Source organism: Tinamus guttatus, unplaced genomic scaffold (genome assembly GCF_059628265.1).
Source record: "Tinamus guttatus ecotype Peru unplaced genomic scaffold, ASM5962826v1 Tinamus_guttatus_pri_ptg000451l, whole genome shotgun sequence".
Taxonomy (NCBI): Eukaryota; Metazoa; Chordata; class Aves; order Tinamiformes; family Tinamidae; genus Tinamus; species Tinamus guttatus.
The window spans coordinates 780,416-801,537 of NW_028288985.1; the positions used below are offsets into that span (position 1 = coordinate 780,416).

The following is a 21,122-nucleotide window of genomic DNA, read 5'->3' on the forward strand; positions in this document are numbered from 1 at the left end:
GTAAAATCTGATTAATCAAACTAAGGATTACTCAGTCTCCTCTAAGGAGATGAGAAATTATTGCATGTTATTGTATTTTAGGCATTGATGAATCTATATAGAAGTATAAGGTTTCCTGTAATCCTAACGACAGAACAATATGAATGCCAGTAAATAGAAGGAAGACAGCTGTGGAGATATCAGTGGGAGACTTCTGGATCTCCTTCATATCCTGATTTCAAGTAGTGGGAGAGGCCACTTGCAGAGGACTACAAGAGGGCTAAGACTGTGGTCCCTGGTTTTGTGAACGTATGATAGTTTATCATAGACTAGTCTTAAAGCACCTCTCTTACTACTGGGAACAGCACAACTTGGGATACTGCTGCATTTTTGTAACAGACTCCTGAGAATAAAGCTTAATTAACTTAATTCTAGCTTGGTTTTGCTCCTGTGCATTTGGACCAATGAATTTTCCACCTGTGAATCCAAGTGCAGATGCACCACAGAAGTACATGTGGCTACACCATACCTTTTTATGCCATGGCTTTGGTGTGGTTTTGCCACAGGAATTCTACCAAATTTACTATTTTGGCTTTTGAGTATCTTTCAGTCTAACTAGCACTTACACTGCTTGTTTGCCAAAGCCAGCATGAGTCTAACTTAAAAACCAACTTTACAAAAATGGAAAGAATAAGAGAACTGTGCTTGCTCAAAGATAGTCTTTCTCAAAAATGTGTATACTGGTACTTTCTATGAGCAGTAAAATAGCTTTATCTGTTTACTGTCTGTACACATTATCTTTGCTCGTGTTCTGCTCCATTTCAGAAACTCTGACAAGGGAGTGGAAGTTGCCTTCCTTGGAACCCGGACTGGCCTATCTCGTATCAACCTGTTTGTGGGGCCAGAACAGCTTACTAATCAGTAAGTAACAAAGCTGTGCTTGGCAAGCTTTTGTGAAAACAAGGGGAAAATATTGCTTCTAGAAAGCTCATCCTCCTCTCTGTAGATTTTACACTTCTGCAGTGAAATACATAGAACAAGTATAAGATCCTTTAGCTTCTTTCTTCAGCTGCAGCTCACGTAAGAGTGAGCTGTTATACACAATTACTTTTCCCTCACCGAGCTGGAGTTAGCCCCACATTTATTCTCCTAGGTAAAGTTCTTGAGGTGCTGCATCTGCAGGGGCTGTGGGAATTTCTTTTTGTATCCTATCTAAAAACAAATACCTGAGACTTTTTAAGTGATTTTCTTCATTATTGATATGGAATCATTTGTTGAAATAATACCAAATCACCGAAGAGGGTTGGATGGAAAGTATGGTCACCAGCTATCTATCACCTTTCCAAAGATCCCCATTTGTGTTTTGGAGAAGATACAATGTAGTGCAGGTACATGTTTCTTAAAATGGAGAGATATAAAATAAGGTCCCTTTGAAAAAGAAAAAAAAAAAGGAAAGGAAAAGAAAAAGAAAAAAAGAAAAAAGAACTGCTCTGGATTTTTATGATAAATTTAGTTTATGCAATGTACAAGTTCATGGTGCTTTATCTGACCACAAAATATTATGGTAATTACAAGCAGCTTAAAAAATGTGATCAATAGAATTAAAAATTGATAAAATGGAATAGTAAACCAGAGCAATAGCATGGGACCATATTTTTCTCCTTCACATTAATCTTCTCCTTTCAACTTTTTCTGAAAGTATTGGAGGTTGAAGTATGTTGTCTACTGCCTTCCTATATGTATTATTTGGAAAGCAGACTTTTAATGACATTTTTCTTGCTTAAGAATGGAAGACAGTGACAGCAGACTACAATTTCTCCAATATCTTTTCCACATTGCAAGAAAGAGATTTATTAGACTAAGCATTTTTACTTCACAAATCAGTACAAATGTACTTCGTAATATGTAATTAGAGGAACTACTTTTTTTACTACTTTTCCATCCCTCACATAAAAAGCAATTGCAAGTGTGTCACAAATAATTACTGGGTGCTTTTTGGTGCTTTTGTTGTACAAATGATATAGAAAAAAACATCCAAAGTCATTTTATTTCCCCAAAGATTGAATTTTGGTTTGCCATGTCTTTCCATCTAGCAGCTACTGTGTGGTATGCACTAAACAATAAGTATTTTCTTTCTCTCTTCTTTTTCAAGAGATTTTCTGACAGCTCAAGACAAGGAGAACATTTTTAACGCTGATCATTTTCCACTCTGGTACAGAAGAGCTGCTGAGCAAATACCTGGGAGCTTTGTCTATTCAATCCCCTTTAGTACAGGTCTATAATTTTGTCATTCTTTAAACGCTAAGTCATATATAATACTGAAAAGATTCCAGATAAGTCAGAACAGGAGTGGACTCTGAACCCCATCTGAAATGTTATTCTAAAATATGCATTGAAATTTTCAGCTAATTCACTAGTCCTGTGACCAGGTGCTTTTTCTACAGGGCTCCAAGTAAAACCCCAAGCCATGGTACAGCAGTTTTCATTGAATGTTTGTATAGGTTGAACTTAAAGCCTAGAGTGTTAAACAAGAAAGGTCCAACAGATCAAGTGTCCGCATCACTGAGAAGCCCTACTCATTGTAACCGTTGTTACCATTTTTAGTAGAAAAGCCAAGATTTGATTGTTTATGTCAGTGCTATGTGCTTTTTGGGATACTCAGGAAGTTTGAAATGCCAATGACTGGCACCTTTTTGTCCTGTGCATGCATGATCTATGATGTTGGTTGTCGTATTAGCATACTAAATTCATGTGGGCATTTGATTGTGTTTCAATTTGAAAAATACAGCTGAGTTTCTTCATTCTGTAATATATTATTTCAACTTGAATATCTTTTCCCTTAATACACTGTGCAGAAACAGCAAACAAAAGCAACGTTGTGACAGCTAGTACTGCTATTCAGCTTCTGGATGACAGAAAATCTCCAGTGGTAGCAGGTAAAATAGTTGCAGTTTATTTATTTTCTTCATTTTTAGAAGCTGTGTATCAGTTCTTCACTTTCTTTTTTAGGTTAGCAAAAATTCACAAAGAAACACATTTTTTGAGGGGAGTGGAGGAGAGAAATATGCTGTTACCTGTATAAGGTTGAATGCCTTCATACGGAGGACCCTTCATGCCTCCTCTCCATAGAATTTCATCCTTTATTAGTTGGCTATCCATCTCCCTGTGAGCTTTGGAGTCTGATTTAATAGAAATAACATCCATTAATAGAGAAGCTGTTTTCTGTAAAAAGTCATTCTGTGTTGTCATAAATCAGAATAAATTATGCTAAGCAAAAGGATATACAAGGAAGGGCATGTAATGGTTCCACACAAGCTTCAGGTTTGAAAATCCTTTCATATAACAAGTGATTTGAAATACGCAGTTTGTCTAGATTGTCAGAACTGTGATTTGATCAGAGAATTGGAAAGCTAAGGTCTGCAGTCTAAGAACTAAGAATACATCAGTATCTAAAGACTAAAAAGTGAAGTTTGTCAAATACATATTAGATACAAAAGATATACTTTTAACAATTAGAGTACTTAATTGGTAAATTGTCAGATATTTCTCACTCAGATGCTTTTCTGAACATTTTGCTTTAGTTCCCAATAGTTACTGACCTTGAAGAAGGAATTAATTCAGAGAAGCTTCATGGCTTCTTATGCAGGAAACCAAACTCTATTATCACTGGGAAAATCAGGTAGTTAACACATGAAACAACGACCATCCTATATTTCTCATGGTCAAAACATGATTTAAAAAGTAGTAAGACCGGTTAACACAATTCTGAAAGAGCAAGCATATGCCAGGTAATTGAGAAACCTCTAATCTGTTTCTTCAAACAGAATATTTCCACTGATAATAGTAGATTTTACGGTGTCAAAAGAAAAGCACCCTTCTGACTCCAATTTATGTGAATAACATTATACACAGCTCATTGAACTCTTCTGTAACATAACAAGAAATCTTAATTATGACTTCACACTCCTCCTACTAAACCATCAAATAGCATTTACACACAAGTGTCAACCCGGGTGTCTGCAAATTCTTGAAGATGTGATTAAGAGTTTTCATTGTGCAATGAAGAAAATTGACATGTTATTTCCAGAATGAGCCTTTGTCAAAAGGAGTTAGAAAAAGGTTCCTCTTGAACTGCATTTTATCGTCATCTGTGAAAATGCATAGGGTTAGCAGGATTTCTTCTTTCCTTGCTAGTATTTGTACTTTAGTATTTGCTTGAGGATGGGTCACTTATAACTGACTCTAGCACTGTAGCAACAAGCTTTGTATTTTTGCAGTAACTGTAAGAGAGAGGCGGATGTTCCTTCTCCCAGTTCCCTAGAGACTGTGTTTAGTATCAAGCATTTGAAGCTACTTGCATCCCATACTTTGTCCAAAATAAAGATTAGGTCTTCAGAGATTTTTAATATTGAGCAACAGTTTTTCATGGTATTTGTAAATGCATAATGCCATGAAAAATCCGAGACCCGTGTATTAACATACCTAAGCACACCAGGAGCTTTTTACTTTCCTGTCTGTAATCTTGAGAAACTGTGCGAGGGAGATTTTTTCAATAGAAAGCATTCTGAAAGAACTCGCTTTGAATAATTTTTTTCCATCCCCCATGCATGATTTGAAGGTTTTATTTTTTTCTCCCGCATCTGTGTGAATTGTTTTGCACGAAACTATTAGTAAGCCACAGCCATTCATAGACAAACAAGTAAGTGCATTATTCTTGTCCTCTTTCAGCTGGAGATCACAAGTGTGTCTTGTTGGTCTTTCCTTTTCCATCAGGAAACTTGAAACAAAGTACCCGACACTCAGTTAGCCTTTTTAGGTTTTAGTAGAAGGTTGACATTCTATTTTAAGCAAAACGTATTTGAAAGCAGAAACTGGAGCAGTGGCAAATCACGAGAATTTGAAGTTTCATTAACCAGATTTGGGAGACTAATGTAGAATTTTCAAATACCTAAATCAAAGTTCAAATTTGTCCAAAACATACCATTTTAATTTGTGAAATAAATATTTCTCTTTCATATTTGATGTGGTTGGATTGCAGAAAAAAATAAAAGCAAGCTGGGATAGAAACATTTGGTGTATAATCATTCTCTTCCCAAAAGGACTTTGGCTTAGAAAGCTGCACGTGAATGCTGTTTTTTCCACATGACTAAAAGAATTTCAGATAGGCAGAAACAGGAACATGATTATAAGATGTAAACCTCATTTAGACCTGTTCATGGGGTGGGGGTGGGGGGGGAAGGAAAACTTACTACAAAATCTGCAGTTTCTTCTATTTCCTTTGTAAATTGTTATTACTATTTTGTAGGAAAACATTGGTCATAACAAAGTTCATATTAAAAGCCACGCTAAAGTTTACTGCGAGGAGGGAATACTCGGCTCTTTAACCTAGGCAGGGAATCTTAAAATCAGTGAATATCCAAACTGTTGCTACTGAGGGTTTTTTGTTGGTTGGTTTTTTGTTTTTGTTTTTGTTTGTTTTGTTTTGTTTTGTTTTACTGATATGAATGCAAATTTTTGTAGAAAGTAAGTGAGCAGAAGTCTAAAATATTTAATTGTAGTAGCAGCATATTTATTAATACAGTGAGAGCTTAATTTATTTCCAGGAGAGACAGAAACAATAATACAGATTTTTTGAAATTAAAGCACACTTTATTTCTCAAAATTCCAAAATCAGGTTCTTCAAACTACCTGTGTTAGTGTGGATGGGGATGGAGATGAAGTTTTGTTTTTTGCTATTCTTTGCTTCATGTAAGATTGTAGAATCACCCTCAGCCTTAAAGTTCCATTAAATACCATGTAAGACCAATGTTTCCTTCCATGACCCAGATCAATATAGGAATTTTGAAGATAGGTAGCAGTCTAGTTATTAGTTTGAAGGAAGTAAGGAGTAGTAGTCTTACATTTAGAGTAGTATCATCTTTAAAAAAGTATTTTGAATGTGATCAATATATTCTTTCCAGAAAGAAAAGCTTGCAGAAGAAAGTGTTTAATAATTATTTAATATAATTTTTATGAAAAACAGGTGTTTTTATTTATTACTATTGCCACCTATTGATAAAAGCATAGAATTGCAAAGAAGCTTTTTTAGTTCCATGGTACCAAAACATGAGGGAGGAATGCTTCATTTTTATTTAAAGATTTTCTACCAAAATAGTTTAAATAGAAACTCTTTTTATTGTAAAATGTTTTCATCAAAGTCAAAATTATTACATAAAAAAAGACTAAATGAGTGTTCCCTGCACACAAAATTTGCTGTAGTGTCTTGAATCAAAAATCAGGTAATAGTTTAGTCTGATCTTTTTAAAAAAAACTCAAGAGCTTTGCCAATAATGTTGCCTCTGAACAGAGGCAAACCTTCATTGCTCTGTGTCAGCTTAACGGGAATGCTAGATTTATGGAAGGTCAATGTGGCTAAATTAGAGAAAAATGAAAGTATTCTGAATGTTTCTCTTATTCTGTAGTTCTGTAAAGAAAATATATCTGTGTTCTTCTTTCCCTGTTCCACTCTTTTTGCTGAATTGACATTAAGAAAAAAAAAAATAAGGCAGTTCCTATTTGAACAGAAAAGAAAAATCACTGGCGGAAGAGCCCTGGATTCCTTCACTGTTCCAAGCCCCTTGCTTTTTTTTGTTATGGTTGTTTTCTTTTGTTTTCTGTACACTGTGTTCCGCATAAAGATGGCCTAAAGATCAGCCCCCTCACAGTCTTGTGGTGAAGATTACCAAGAAGCCAACTGCTCTTGTGAGAATAAGGGTGAGATTCTGCCATTGGGGAGCATGTTGAACAGTCGTTTCTCGGGAGTCCCTCCAAGAGAAGGAACTTCCTGCTACTTTTTGGAATGATTATGAGCAACTAGTTTTCTGCTACCAAGTCAGAAAAGTTGCAAAGGAGATGGGAGATACTTTCTATCACCCGTGATTCGTGTCTTTATGTAGCGTTTTGTGTTTCTGTAGGTCCGTGACATGGATGGGTCTCTGCAGTCTGTCCTTCAAGCACATGGCAGGTGATCTAATTCCGTAGCGGATGCTGCCATAAGCCGAGGGCACAGTGAGGGTTGGGTTACTCCCTGCCCTCGGCCATGCAGATATCTGAGAGAGATAGAAGTACATTTTTGCATCAGAGATTTCTGAGAAAGAAACATGTTTGTGCAGCTTGCCACAGCGAAAGGAACAGCTTTTCAAATAGAACTGTTAGTTTCTGTTAAAACTGTGGACCATCTTTAAGTGTTGTTTTACGTATTTTTTTAATTTTTAAATATGCGTTGAAATATACATTAAAATATACAATAATCAGGCCTTTGGATTCAGATTTGAGAGGTATAAATACATTTAAGAGAAGACAGCCTAGCCCTTTGCACTGACTGATTTCAAAATTCTTTATTGAAAATCTTACTATGCAAATGTAAAATGCTCTGTTTTATAGCTGCAAGCAAAATGTTCTAAGTAAAACCAGGTTATCTTCCCTTTCTGGTATCTAACTTTTCAAACCTGATCCTTTATTTTTATATCCAGCTCAAGGATTCTGTCTCCAAGCCCTGGTTAGAGATATATTTTTCTCTAGAGAATCTAATCACCTAAATTGATCTCTGTTTTATATCATTTTATCAACAAGCATGAACACAACAAAACGATCAGTTATGCAGTGCTAAAAATTTCCCATCAAGCTGCTAAAAGTCTCTAAGTAGTTGGGATGTCAGAATTTAAAGTTTTAAATACTGTATTTAGTTTCCAATCCATTAGGGTAAGGGAAGATATGGCAAAAAATTAATTTCATCACTAGCTAGTGGTGTTTCATCATAACATCACTAGCTTAAAATGGCTTGTGATTACGAATGCTTCTCTTTTGGCCACAGGAAACTAACTCTGAAAATCCTACAGTTTAGGATAATTTAAACTGTACCTTGAAAAAAAGGATCACTCATAATCTCATATTGCTTTAGAAATATAAGTCTCTGTCTTTTTCTTTTGAAGCTGATTGCACCTTTTTTTTTCTTTTTAATTTCCTGCTTACATTTGTAGAACTGCAATCTAAAGGGAAAATTTGTAGATCTACTGATTTCCAGTAATGGAGAGTTTTAGTGATGGAGGCTTTAAGAAGGCAGGATTCTTTAATAGTTTTGTGGAGGAAAAGGTGAACATTATATCTGAAACTAGCTGCCTTTTTACTATGAAAAAAAAGGTTCATCACTCTCCCTTATTATTGACTTATTTTTGGGAGAGTATGTAAGTAGCTGTGTTGTGTTACCTTGAAACTATGTTTAGATTTTTGTTGAATGAATTTTTCATGCACAGATCTCTGAGCCAGATCCCATGACATACTTTAGGAAAGTGAAGTCCAATAATTTGCTTATCTTCCAAAGAAATGGAAAAAAAAAGTAGTTTAAAAATGCTATTTCTAGGAATGACAGATATGTGATGTTAATAAATAGTTAAGTTATATTACAACACTAGAAGTAGAAGTAAATATATCTATTAAAAGTTGTTCTGTACTGTTTATAGTTCGTTTGCTTTTTTTTTGCCACATGTACTGCTTTTGTATTACTATATTATCAAAGACATTCAAGTAAATGTCACTGCATTCCTGCAAAGTCCTTAAAAATATGACACCATCTATAAAATTGCATTTTAGTGAAGGCCTAAGGGAAAATGAATATGCCATCATAATGACATGCCAACCAAATGTTTGAAGCTTTCTAAAATAGATGTTTTCCTTGTCAGGCAAGACAGTGATTTACTTAATCTTAACTCCCCTTCGTAAGCCACAGAAGATTATATTCAGCAGTAGCGTTTAGTAAATCCCTCAAAATGCCTTGCATGCTTTGGTGGAAAACCACTGGTTTATATTTTTCCAGAGCTTCTTGTACATTTTGACTATTATCTTTGTATTCATAAATCTAATATTGGCATATAAACTAATGCTTTCAGTTTCAGGAAAATCAGTATATTTGCACAGTCCAGCTTTAAACAACTTACTGACTCAGGTTAAGAGCCCTGCCTTGGTCAGGAAACGCGCTTTGTAGGTAGTCCCTGGAGAGGGGTAGGGTCCTCCACAAAGTGCTTCCAAACATGTGGTAAAATCCTGCCCCTCTGCAGCGACTGAACAGGGAAGCTGAGTGTATTCATCACCATTCTCGTGCTTGCGTTTGCTTGCAGTTGTTCTGAATTCATTTTACCTTATGGAGTTGGTGTTTGCAGTAGCTCTTGGAGATACTTCTCTGCTAGTGTCCTCTAGGGGATTTAACCTCTTTTTGCCTAATTCTTTTCTTTGGTTTTCATCAGCACTAATTCTCAGGGAATCTATGGCTCTGATGGATAAATTTGGATAGGTATCTTGACACGTACAGTAAATTCCTTAGAGGATTTTCATTTTCACTTTTTTTTTTTTTTGAATGTATGTAATTTGGTTAGAGACAGGAGCAAGGGTAGCAGAATGGGTCTTACAGTTGAATAGCAATCAGATTTTAGGGGTATTTTGCTAAATAATTCTGCTACTAACAAAACAGATAGAACAAGGCAGCAGAGAAACTGTCAGGTTTGTTATAAATATCAGATATTACTGTGCACGTATGAAGCTCAAAGCACTTTGAATGATTCTCTGTATTTATGCAGGGTATGAATGCATTAATCTCAGATTAAGTACCATGAATTAAGTAATTAGTCTCCTTCAGAACACCATATTTCCAAACATTGACAGTCTTCATTATCAGCATCTGACAATGTCTCCTTGAAAGTCTTCTGCAAAGGGTGGAACCTGCAATGTGCATAGCCCCAAAACTAGCAGACTACTCTGTAGTCAGTGAGAGAACTCACTGCAATTTTTTTTGGAGATAGCTGTGTAGAAGATGGTCCTAGGTTTGTTTATTAGGGTTTCTAATTCCAGCTCCTTTTCTCTCTAGTTGGGTTACTCCTTCATCCAGATGATTAATGTTGCTGACTGCCTTACCTAGGGAGCATACAATCTATTTCAGGTAACATAAACTCAGGCAGTATCTGGAGTTGCTTATGATTATTAGCACTGCGACGCTTCCAGCCAGGTTTGAAGTTCAAAGTAGGCCTGCTCTGTGCATTAAAGCCCGGTTATCTTTCTCTTCTGGCCAGCTAGGAAAGATTGGTATTTGTCCCTTCTTTTGAGCAGAGGGTAGATGATTTCTAGAGGTCCCTTCCAACCTCAACCATTCTGTGATTCTGTTATTAGTAAGCAACAATTAGTCTTTTTTGTTGATATTTTAAATGAGAATTAAGCTATGTGTAATAGAACTTAACTATCTGCTTTGATAGAAGAGGGATGCTTATTCTATCGGGCCATTGGGTTACCCAGGGAAAATGAGGCTTTGATTGTCCTTGTGCAAGTTTGAATGGAGAGGCACACAGAGAAAACAAATATGGTGTAATTTGTTAAGCTTTGTTATATTCAGTGTAGATACTAAAGCCATTTTCTGAAGAGAACATTGGTTCTAGACTGAAAATTTAAAGGACTGCTTTCTCTATCTCCTTTTTCCACATTAGTTTCCAAAAAAAATATTGGATGCCCTATATTTGAGAGTTTGGAATGTACAATATACTGCCTTTCTCTGTCTTTGCAAATAGCTGACAGAGTAGCATGTCCTGATGTTTGGGTGACTTTGTGAGATGGGATGCTTTTCACAAAGATTAAGAGAAAAATACTGTATTTACTATAAGACCTCTCACTGGATTGCTGAAAAACAACAAAGCTTTCCCAGCAACCTTTATCTGAAAAATAAATCTCTAGAGACAGCTTCTTATTTCAGCAGCAGATGTCCGCTGCTAAGCTCTGCAAATTAAGGGCACATCTGTGGGGAATCCCTAGATCCAGTCTTCCACTTGTAACGGAATGCACAACAAATTGTCCCTTTTGTCTATATTTTTAATAAGAGTTGAACCTTCTATTTCTTATGCTGCAAAATCAGTAATTTAAGCAGGTGAATCAGTATTTTTCTGTGATGGCTGTCTCTTGTTAGTTTATCATCATAAATTACTAGAATTTGTAAATACAAATAAATTTGTAAATACATGTAGTCTTATCAAGATTGAAAGAAGTTTTTTTGGGGGGGGGGTTGTTTGTTTTTTAGTGACAAACAGGAAATTATAAAATTTACATTGCACTTTTCTTGGATTGTCTTTCTCTATTCCCATAACAGAGTGAACTAATGGAAATATGAAATACTTTCCTTTCTGGCAGAACTCTGTATCAATTTACAGCCTTGTGTGTGTGAGAATCCCCAAAGCATCCTAAATGTGACTTGGAAAGAGTTTCTTTAGATGTTTTTGTGCCCTTCATTGCCCCTATCTCATCTTTTCTCCTCTTACAAGAAGAAAAATCTAAAAGTTTTTAGTTGCTTTGATTTTTTTTTTTAAACGGGGAAGATGTCTGTTTATTTCTTATTAGAAACTATTGAATCAATTCTTGTTTCTTCTGTGCTTGAAAACATCGGAATGTGAACTTATTTATAATGAAAGTTGTAGTGCTGCAACTGAGCCTCTTAGGAACACTGTAGTCGAAAACTCCATCAAGGTTGAAGGTTTATTAGCTTCTATCTTAGGACCTGCGATGTGAGTGGATATGTGTTCATTTTAGGTGGATACCTAAAGAAAGCGCTGCGACTGGCCCTGAACTTCTCTTTGGACCCATGCATAGTAGATGCCCTATCCTGTAGATCCAGCAAAAACATTTGAAAAATGTTTTTACAGTAAATGGAGAAAAAAAAATTGGATTTCCACACTCTCATGATTTTATTTTGAAATACATCTGAAACACATATTCCAAAGATCAGATTTAAGAGCTTGAATATAAATATTCTGTAAGAGTCTGGGCTGATGATTTCTCATCTGAAGTAATGTGCCCAACCCTGGGTACTACATTTCCAAGAAAATGTGGGAATGAAATGGGAATGAAATGAAAAAAGAAATCTGGAAAATTTGGCCTCACAGGAAAATTTGGAACAGCTTAGTTTGTTTAGTCTAGGACAGAGAAGAATGAAGAGAGCTTAATAATAATTTTGAAGTACTTAACAGTTACTAAAAAAAGAAAAAGCGGGGGGAGGGCAAAAAACAAAAGTAATTGTTTTTTCATTTTTAATGTCTAGATACAGGTTGAGTCTGAGATGCTTATTTTTTTTAGGCATGAAAATAACTCCAGATGCAGGAATGAGTCTAAAAAGTTGAGTTTTGGTTATTATTAAGCAGATAAGAACAAGGGTTACGTGGCTCCTGCCATGCAGCCCAATACTCTGTTGAGGCTGTTTTTAGAATAGCTGCAGGCCTCAGTGTTGGACTCCATCTACTGCAAGGAGGAGAGTGGAGGTCTCCGATTGCCATGGGGAGGCTTCCTTCTGCTCTTCCTGCTTCTCCTCTGTTCCTGCCCAAAGGAATACTCTGGCGATCTTCACAGGGGAGCAGGTTTAGCAGAGATGTTAAAAAATCTGCATACTCTAAGAAGAATTGGTCTCTGCATCAGCTCCCTAGGCAGCTCTGTTGTCCCCATCACTAGAGAGGTTTTAAAACCACATACTGCAAATGTCTTTCTGGTGTAGTCCATGTGTTCTTAGTCTGGTCTCTGAAAGAGAGATGGAGTAGATACTTCCGTTGCTTATCTGAAAACTATTTCTAGGAGTGATTTGAAAAATATCTCTGAAGAATACCTTTTCCAAAATATTCCTTTTGTTCAAAATCAGTGGTGCTCAGGTGGTTTTGACACTGGTAAAACAACGCCACAGAAAGTTTAGGGTGGACCCTTGAGAGAATTTAGCTGAATGTTTCCTCCGTGAAGAGGAGAGCACATAAACACGTGACTGCATCACCCCGGGCGCTGCCGCCGGCGGCGTTGTGGTGAGCACGTGCGCGCTGCGCGGCCTCAGTCAGGAGCGCCCGGGCGCTCGGCGCGTCGCCTCAGCGCCGCGTGGGCTGCGGGCATGGGCAGGGCGAGCAGGCCGCGTCGCCTCGCTGCGCTACGTAGGCTTGGGTTGATTGGAAGGTGGAAAAAATATTTTCAGAGTTTCTAAGTGATCAGCAGCAGTGTACAAGATCGTCCAGTTCTAAAGCTACTTCTGAATTGTATTTGTGGATACGTAGCGCATTTTTAACAACCTACAAGAGTCATTTGTAATTAATCTGCATTTCTTCCTGCACAAAGCTCCCTCGTGCTGGATATTGGCTGTAAGTGTCCCATAGGTCCTGTGTTGTACTCATACTGCACAAATGGCCAGTAATGAGGGATGGAATGCTTGGAAGTGGCTACAACAAGGAGAAATTCTTCCAGATGCTCAGCCTTCCATTGTGGGTTCAGAATATGCGTACACAAAATATAAATAACCATACATTCATTTACTTAAAATCTTAATATAACACCATTCCGGAGAATTTATATATATGTATATATATATATGCACACACACATTTATGTAAAGATATATATATACACATGTATAATGTTATATATATGTGAAGAAGCAAAGAAAAGCAGTTGTAACTAGGAAGTCAATCCTATTTGGATTTTGGGCTTTTTAATTTAACGGAGGACTCATCATTCTCAAGAAGCCAAAAACAAAAGAAGCTCAAGGCAAGGAACTATCAAATGGCTCTTTTTCCTCTGGAGTCCCATGCTGTCTGGCTGGGGCCAAGTGTTCCCTGTGGTACTTAGCAGTAATTGCAGCATAGGCACAACCGTAAACAGCCGCTGCCAGCATCATTAGGCACACGATCCCACAGACAACTCCAGTGATGACAACGGTGGCAATCGCATGGCGCAGACTGACGGGCCTGGGCTTTGGCTTGGGCTCGCAGCTTGAGCGGCTGCCTTCCCCGTGCTCGCCGTGATGGATGTGCTTGAGGGAGCCGCGGTGCTCGAAGCCGTGGTGGTGAGCGCTGGCCACGTGCACGTGCGCCGTCCTGAGCGGGCAGGCCCCAAACAGCTCGTAGGGAACTCTGAGGAGGTCCTTGCCTTTCCGAATCCCCGGTGCGGAGCAGATGATGCCGTCGCTTATTCCTCCTGAAAAGAACACATTGTAGGCTTGATCTTGGGTGGGTTCTGAGTTATCTCAGTGTAAAAGTAACAGAAACCTTAAAGAAAATTCTAGGCAGCTTTGCATTTGTGCTCTTTCCAGTTATATCAAAGGAGGGTACCTACACCTTAATAATCATGTAAATAATTATTTGCCAGCCAGCAGTAATTTATCAGGGTTTAAGTTTACTTTTACAAGGTTAAAAGCAAAAAAGAAGACTAAAAACTCACTGATACAGAAATAAGTAAATGCAAATTCATGCAATTACTTGTTTTTATAAAGAAAGAATGGAAGCAATATACTTGGTAAACATATCCCCTTGGGCTTGACAGAAATATCCCATGAGGTAGTCATTGTTCTGACACCATATGTGAATATTTGTCATGATGCAAAGAAAAATTTCAACAATTTGTATACATGAGTTCTTTTTAAAAAAAAAAAAAAAAAGAGAGAGAGAGCGAGATTTAAAGGAGTTCAAATGGTAGGCTTCAAAACTGTTGAGAAGGGAAATCGAGATTTTCATTTTGAAGAGAATTTGTCTGAGAAAGTAGTGAGTACAGATGGGCCCGAAACACAAAATCTTGAGACTACCTTCTCCACAAATGTTGATGATTTCCAAGATAGATAATAGCATTGGCAGCTACTCTTCTGGTCCTCAGCAGCCAAACCCAGAATCAGGATCCTGACACCCCCAACCTGGAGTGTGGATATGGATAAAACTCCGAATTCTGCAACTCTGGCCCTCCTATGGTTGTGAAGAACTAAAAAAAAAAGCTATGCTTGGCATAGAAAATTGGAGCTCTATCTGAAGCGAAGCCTTCTCTGTACTTATTTAAGAATATTCATCAAGTATCAATTGCCTGGCCTAGATTCAGGAAAGAAATACTGAAACCTTTTAAGTCATACTGGGCACAACATTTAACACTTACTTTAAATTTATATAGTGCTGTAGCAATATTTTGTTAAGGCTTGCAAGAAATATCTGTAGAGCCACAGTACTGTTTTGTAGTAAGCATGTGATAGAAGTAACAGGAAAGACTGAAGTGCAATATAACTAATTTTTCTTTGTGTGATTTCACATGAGTAATTTTAGAGTAACAGAAATTTAGAAAACCCAAGGCTCTATGAAGGCTTTTTTTTGGAAAAAAAAATGTTGCTGAAATGATTCTGTTAGTTCTATGTCACTTCAACTTGGTAATTTGTGAAAGGATCAGAAAGATGGGAGGCCATCACTGAATTTCTAATCAATGTTGGGGTTTTTTTTTGAAATAAGCTACAGAACCTATGCTGCTGGCAGAGTAATTAAAGTTACCTGCTTACATTGGGTCATTACCTTCTCCTGCACAGGGGAGTGCCAACCCCTGCTCAAATTGGTTGTGAATGCAACAAAGGACCCCAGGCAACATAATATTTTATTAATCCAAAGTATTAAGTTTTCGACCCTGAAAGGGATTCGCCTTTGGTCTGTTTGGACAAGGGGCTCCCTGGCAGTGGCTTTTCCTAACCTGGAGGCTGTCGTCGTGCTGTTCGTGTCCCTGCTCTGGCTGGGAGCACTTTGCAGGGTGACCTGCAGTGTTGACAGGGCAACCCAATGACGGGAGCCCTCTGAGATGCGGGCAAGAGGGGCTGTCTTCACAAACGCTGTGTTGTAATGTGCTCTGTGTTTCCTCTACTTTGGTGTACAGATAGGAAAGCAGCAATTTGTATCACATTCAAGCATCAAAGCCTGATTTAGAGAAGAGCAAATTGCCCTTTTCTTTTGAATTCTCAAAGCCTGAATGTGTCTCCCAGCAGAAAGGAAGGAATTTCCTTAATGCTTAAATCCTTTCTCAGCCCTACACTGTCTATAGATAGAAAAGATAGAAAAAAATGTTTTGGAATGATGAATGCTGATTTTCTTTTTAATCACAAAGCTTCTCTGAATGCAAGCAAAAAAAAAAAAAAAAAAAAAAAAAGACACCTTCTGAAATACTCAGAAATAGAATTGAATTGTGCTGTCTTTTGCATGGGGCAAAATGACTATATTGAATATATTTAATAGCATGTGTGGCCAAAAATATGAGGCTACTTTTAAAATTAAATTTTGCTTTGTCTCCTCTGATGGTAATGCATATTTCTGTCAGGAAATGGCCCATGAGTTTAGTACCTTTCAGATAACAGGAAATTAAACAACAATATTTTAAAAGTGTAAACATGTCCAAGGTGCAGCATATATCCTCAGAGAATATATTCTTAAAATATTAAAGAGCTATTAGTGGTATACATTATGTCTTAAAGAGAGATCACAATTCTGTGTTCTCTAAAGTTAAGTCAATATTGACGTCAGGATTGATATAAGCCCTAATATACTAGGTAAAAAGTTTCTAAGCAGTATGTCTTGATTTCGTATTGGTAGACGTATTGGTAGAATAAGAGCAAGTGTGTGCGCATGTGCTTATTTTATATATGGGTGTGGATATACACACAGACATGTATTTCTGTAATGCGTCTACACACACTTTATATGTGTGTGTGTGTGTGTATGTCTGTGTACATAATTCCTTCTCTCTTTAAAAATGTTTATGTAAAGTTCCTCTATAATTCTCATTTGCCACCTGTACTTATGAAAGCAACCATACTCCAAGCCATGCATGTGAATAGATGATAGGATCCTTATAGAATCAATAGGGTTGGAAAAGACCTTCAAGATCATCGAGTCCAACCTCGTCAGAAGGGATGTTCTCATGGGTGACCTATTGTGACCATAGTGGCAAAGGAAGGTCAGTTAGGTACTGGCATGTGCATCATATCTGATGAGAAGTGTTCCTTACCTCTGTATAAAAAGCTCTCCAGCCAAAGTTTAAGGCCAAAGACGTTACAGTTACATTGCCAGGGATTATCTTTGAAGAGAACCACTTTCAGGTTGGGAAGTAACTCCAGCAGAACTCTGTCCATCCTCTGGAGTTTGTTGTGCTTCACAGACAGCAGTGTTATATTCCCTGTGCTGTTTCCCAAAGTCTCAGGCAAGCGTATTATGCTGTTAGATGACAAGTCTAGTTCTTTAAGGTGTGGGAGAAAGCTGAAAGTCTTGTTTTCTATAAAATGAATCAGGTTCCCAGTTAGGTTTAAAACCTGTAGGTATTTTAATTTTTGGAAGGCACCTGGTGCCAAACTGGAGATGGAATTATTAGACAAATCCAAGATTTTGAGCAACGGTGTTCCAGTGAATGAATTTTGACTGATTTTCCAAATGCGATTATTCTGTAGCTGTAGTATCTGAATTTCAGGAGGTAGATGGGTAGGGATTTCAATAAGTCCCCTATTCTTGCAGTCTGCAGTCTTTGAAACTGGATAGCAGAGACACTTTTCGGGACATCCATGAGCCACACGTATTACTAAGATGATGCTCAAAAACAAAAGCCAGTTACCTGTATCAGAAGTGAAAGAAGCAATAATGTTGTGAGACTAATTTAATTTTTTTTAATATACAGATCAGTAAAATAAGTAAAAGATATACAGTCTGATAATAAATATCAAGGTAGGTAGTAAAAAGAAATTTATTTTTTAATTTACATTATTAAATCCTATATGATATCAAAATTCTTACATAATGCAGAATGAAGTCAGTGCTTCAGTGGTCCTAAAGTGAAGTACTTCCTACTTAAACACAAATAGCTTTCAGCAGGCTTTGCCAGAAGCGAAGCCGTGAAGCTTGAATAAAATGTTTCCTCTAAGTTCTTAAAACTATTATGTTGTAATGATTCACTCTCCATAGCAATAATAACTTTGAGGCATCTTATGCCAGAAGAGTTGCAAGTAGAGCTTTTATTTTTCTGCCTTTTTACTAGCTATGCTACCTAGAAAGAATTAAGCTAATGTGCTGTCAAAAGAATAAAAAGCTTCAAAGACTTTGCTATAAAAACAGATAAGAGCAATTCTAAACAATCCAGATTCTGTAGGTTTGTTTTTTAAAATATCCATGTTTATACTTTTTGTGTGAATTCCTTTATCTGAATGTTAGCAGTATTTCCCACAGATACGAGCTTCTAAACATGAAACCAGCATTTGTCAGGAAGCTGTTAAAAAGATAAATGAGGTCACTGGAGTACTTAGTAAAAATTAGTATTTATAGTTATTCTCTGCTCCCTAGCATTCAAGTCAGCTTTTATTGAAGAAATAATAGTTTTATCTTCGTATATTGTTAACAATCTTATATTGAAAACAAAAAGCTATGTTCAAGTACATAGCATAAAATAAAAGTTTAAAAAAAATCAGATGTTGAATGATTCAATTTGAGTTTCTTTGACTAACAGGATACAGAGTTAATTGAGAATCAGACTGATAAATCCTTTCGTAACATTGTTTTTCGGATACCTCAACTTATTGCTACTATTTAGTATTTTAAAGTAAAAATAAGAATAAAAAATTAGACAGTTAGTACCTAAAACCTTTTAGAAAATAAAGGATAAACGACTTATTGACCTAGATCAAATCATACATTAATTTGTAAAAGGGATCAACCTCTTGAAGAACAACAGCATGCGATTATAGCGTTGAATATGACAAATGTATAAATGAAAGCTATTTTAAGACTATAACTTACAAAATACCTATTTTCACTTTGAAATTATATTTAAATTAAAATTATACATATAATCTGAAACTTCTCAATCCTCTCTTGTAGAATTTACTTGAAAACATTCAGCATCCTTACAAGCAAGATAAGCAGTATGTTCAGTTCATTATATTGCTCTGCAACAGTTGGCTGCAGAAACTGAGACACAATTTCCCCTGTAGATTTAAAAATAAAAACAGTCTGCTAAGGCAATGTTATTTAGAGCACAGAATAATTTCACTATTAATCTAAAGGCATCAATATCTCACCTTTCATGCTTATTTGCTTGTTCTCCACCAGTTTTCAATGCAGATCAGTAGCAGACACTTTGTTCCGATTCTCACGTCAGATTTGTAGTGTGCCCATCCAGTTTCCTTTGTGTCTTTTTTTTGGACAGTATCTGGCATGGAAGTGCAGTTATTTCTCTCGGGTTATTCCATCAGCCGTCAAGTTTTTTTCCTGATTGTGATCTTTGTTTCCACTGTCCATCTATGACTCTCAGAGGCTGATTCTGCCTCTTGTAATCAGTCAACATGCAAGGAATGTCTGTCAACTCTTAACTGGACAGCTGTAGCATACAAATCATGACCTGAGAGCCCTGCCTTTTCGATTATTTAATCTGCCTCAAGTGCAAGGCACAAAAATAAAGCTCCCCTCTTAAATCCAGTATAGTTTCTGAATTTGAGGGGATTATTAGCTATGCTGTGTCAATTTTTGCAAGATCAGATGACTCTGACCATGGATTCAGATTATCCTGGGCTGTGACTGGAGGCAGTGGCGTGTATAATATCACTACGAATTGCCCTGTATGTTGATGACATGATTTTGACAGTGCACTTGTTTGCTCTTCTAAGCTTATTCTTCTGACATCCCAAAAGATTAGGAATAGTGACAGGATTTTCTTGCATGGGAACACTAAGCTGGTGCCTCAGTAAAAATGGTATGCACGCTTGTGTGGTCATCAGGAGTAAGGAACAAACTATTTCTTTCAAAATTTTGGGGGATTAACTGGCAGGTGACGTTAAATTAGCACTCCATAAGTTCTTATGGTGATTTGACCTGTCTGTGACTTCTTCAGTTTCAATAATTCATGCTGTAGCAATTATGATGACAAAGGGATTCATGACCTGTGACTATGAAAGAACTCAAAGGTTCAACTTGTTTCTTAAATCTGCAGCAGGAGGAGATCTTGGGCACTGCAGTTGCTACCCAGGGAGCGTGTTGTAAACGCGGGTGTGTTATCAAGAGCTGTAGCTGTTGTTACTGCGTGCTTTGCTGAATGGTTTCTGACAAGAGTCAAGACACCTAAAGGAAGAGTGAGCAGAGCTGAACAATGACTGACACCGTGAAACAAGTGACATTGTAAAAAATAAACATGCCTTCATCTGGGTTATTGCTGCCGAAAGCAGGCCATATTGTTTGTGGCGCTCTTGATGAATGGCACCTCCTCTTGATACCAGGTGAAGGGCTGCAGTTTAGTGTAGCGGAATCCCATAAATGTGCACTCCTTGGCACCACCACCGTATTAAACAGCTCCAGCTTTCCAAAGGAAAGGGTGATGAGTTTAAAGATAGATCAATTGCAAAATGCTTTGCATAAATATGATGTTAAAGCAAAACACTCTTTGTTGCACAATATATTTATCGGACGTTTACTTTCCTAACCTTCTTATGTATGTACACATATAAACACACCTATCTTAAATAATATCATTGAATCATTTTAATGAAGATAGAATTAAATGTACTAATGACTCATCTTTTGCATCAGTAATTAGCCTTTTCATTACTTTTGTCAATATTATAGAATGTACTAGCATTTCTATATTTTTTTTTCCTGTTGCGATAACACTTCTGAGTTCTCTGTGGGCTTAAAATTGTATTTTGGTTCATGAATTCAAAGAGTTGCTTTTTTAAGTTGTTCCTTTTTTAAGAAGTTTTGCTGACCAGGTGGGTTTGCAAGCTCTCAAGGCGCTTTGTGTTGTCAGATGGAAGCCTTAAAGAATGTCCCTCAACCGCCTCTCTTATTTTGGGTAATCCTTAGCTGCTACAGTTGTATTATTTTTAGCACTCACCATATTAAAGAGACGATCACAGGACAAGGTCATTGAAAGTTAAACACTGTGTGAGGTTCACTTCCAACAGTAACACAGAGGTTGTTTTATGTGCCCTGAATTGTGGTGTAAGAAGTTATTACTTTCTTTTTTGTTTTGTTTTAATCTTCATGCTGAGTTCAAATTTGGAAACATATGATTAAATCTGTCGATTTGCTTTTCATGTAGATGTGGCTATTTTTCCCTTGTATTGAGATCTCTGAATACACATATTTAGTAAACAGATTTTTTCCCCAACCTATAATCCATGTCCTATTCCCATTTATTAGTAATAATGCTTTGGTTATGACAGAGAAGTCTGATGTGGTGAAAATTATAGTTGTGACACAGGTAGAGATTTGCCAGAAACAGAATAACCATGAAATCTACTCTACTTCTGGCGTCTTAAACAACCAGATGAATTCTTTTCAGTTGTCTGA

At 36.9% G+C, this 21,122-nt stretch overlaps 2 protein-coding genes across 2 annotated transcripts in view; one reads left to right on the forward strand and one right to left on the reverse strand.

Moving 5' to 3' along the window:
• Positions 1-21,122, forward strand: part of CACNA2D3 (calcium voltage-gated channel auxiliary subunit alpha2delta 3) — a 390,523-nt gene that overhangs the window by 306,976 nt on the left and 62,425 nt on the right. Inside the window, exons 25-27 of the mRNA XM_088532049.1 lie at positions 805-900; positions 2,132-2,253; positions 2,835-2,915. Of these exons, the coding sequence (XP_088388175.1) occupies positions 805-900; positions 2,132-2,253; positions 2,835-2,915 (299 nt within the window). The remainder of the gene's footprint in view (positions 1-804; positions 901-2,131; positions 2,254-2,834; positions 2,916-21,122) is intronic.
• LRTM1 (leucine rich repeat transmembrane protein 1) lies at positions 13,550-20,697 on the reverse strand. The gene is made up of 3 exons (XM_088532029.1): positions 20,665-20,697; positions 16,807-17,440; positions 13,550-13,983 (listed from the first exon to the last, which is right to left on the reverse strand). The coding sequence occupies exons 1-3, from the start codon at positions 20,695-20,697 to the stop codon at positions 13,550-13,552; spliced, it is 1,101 nt and encodes a 366-aa protein (XP_088388155.1).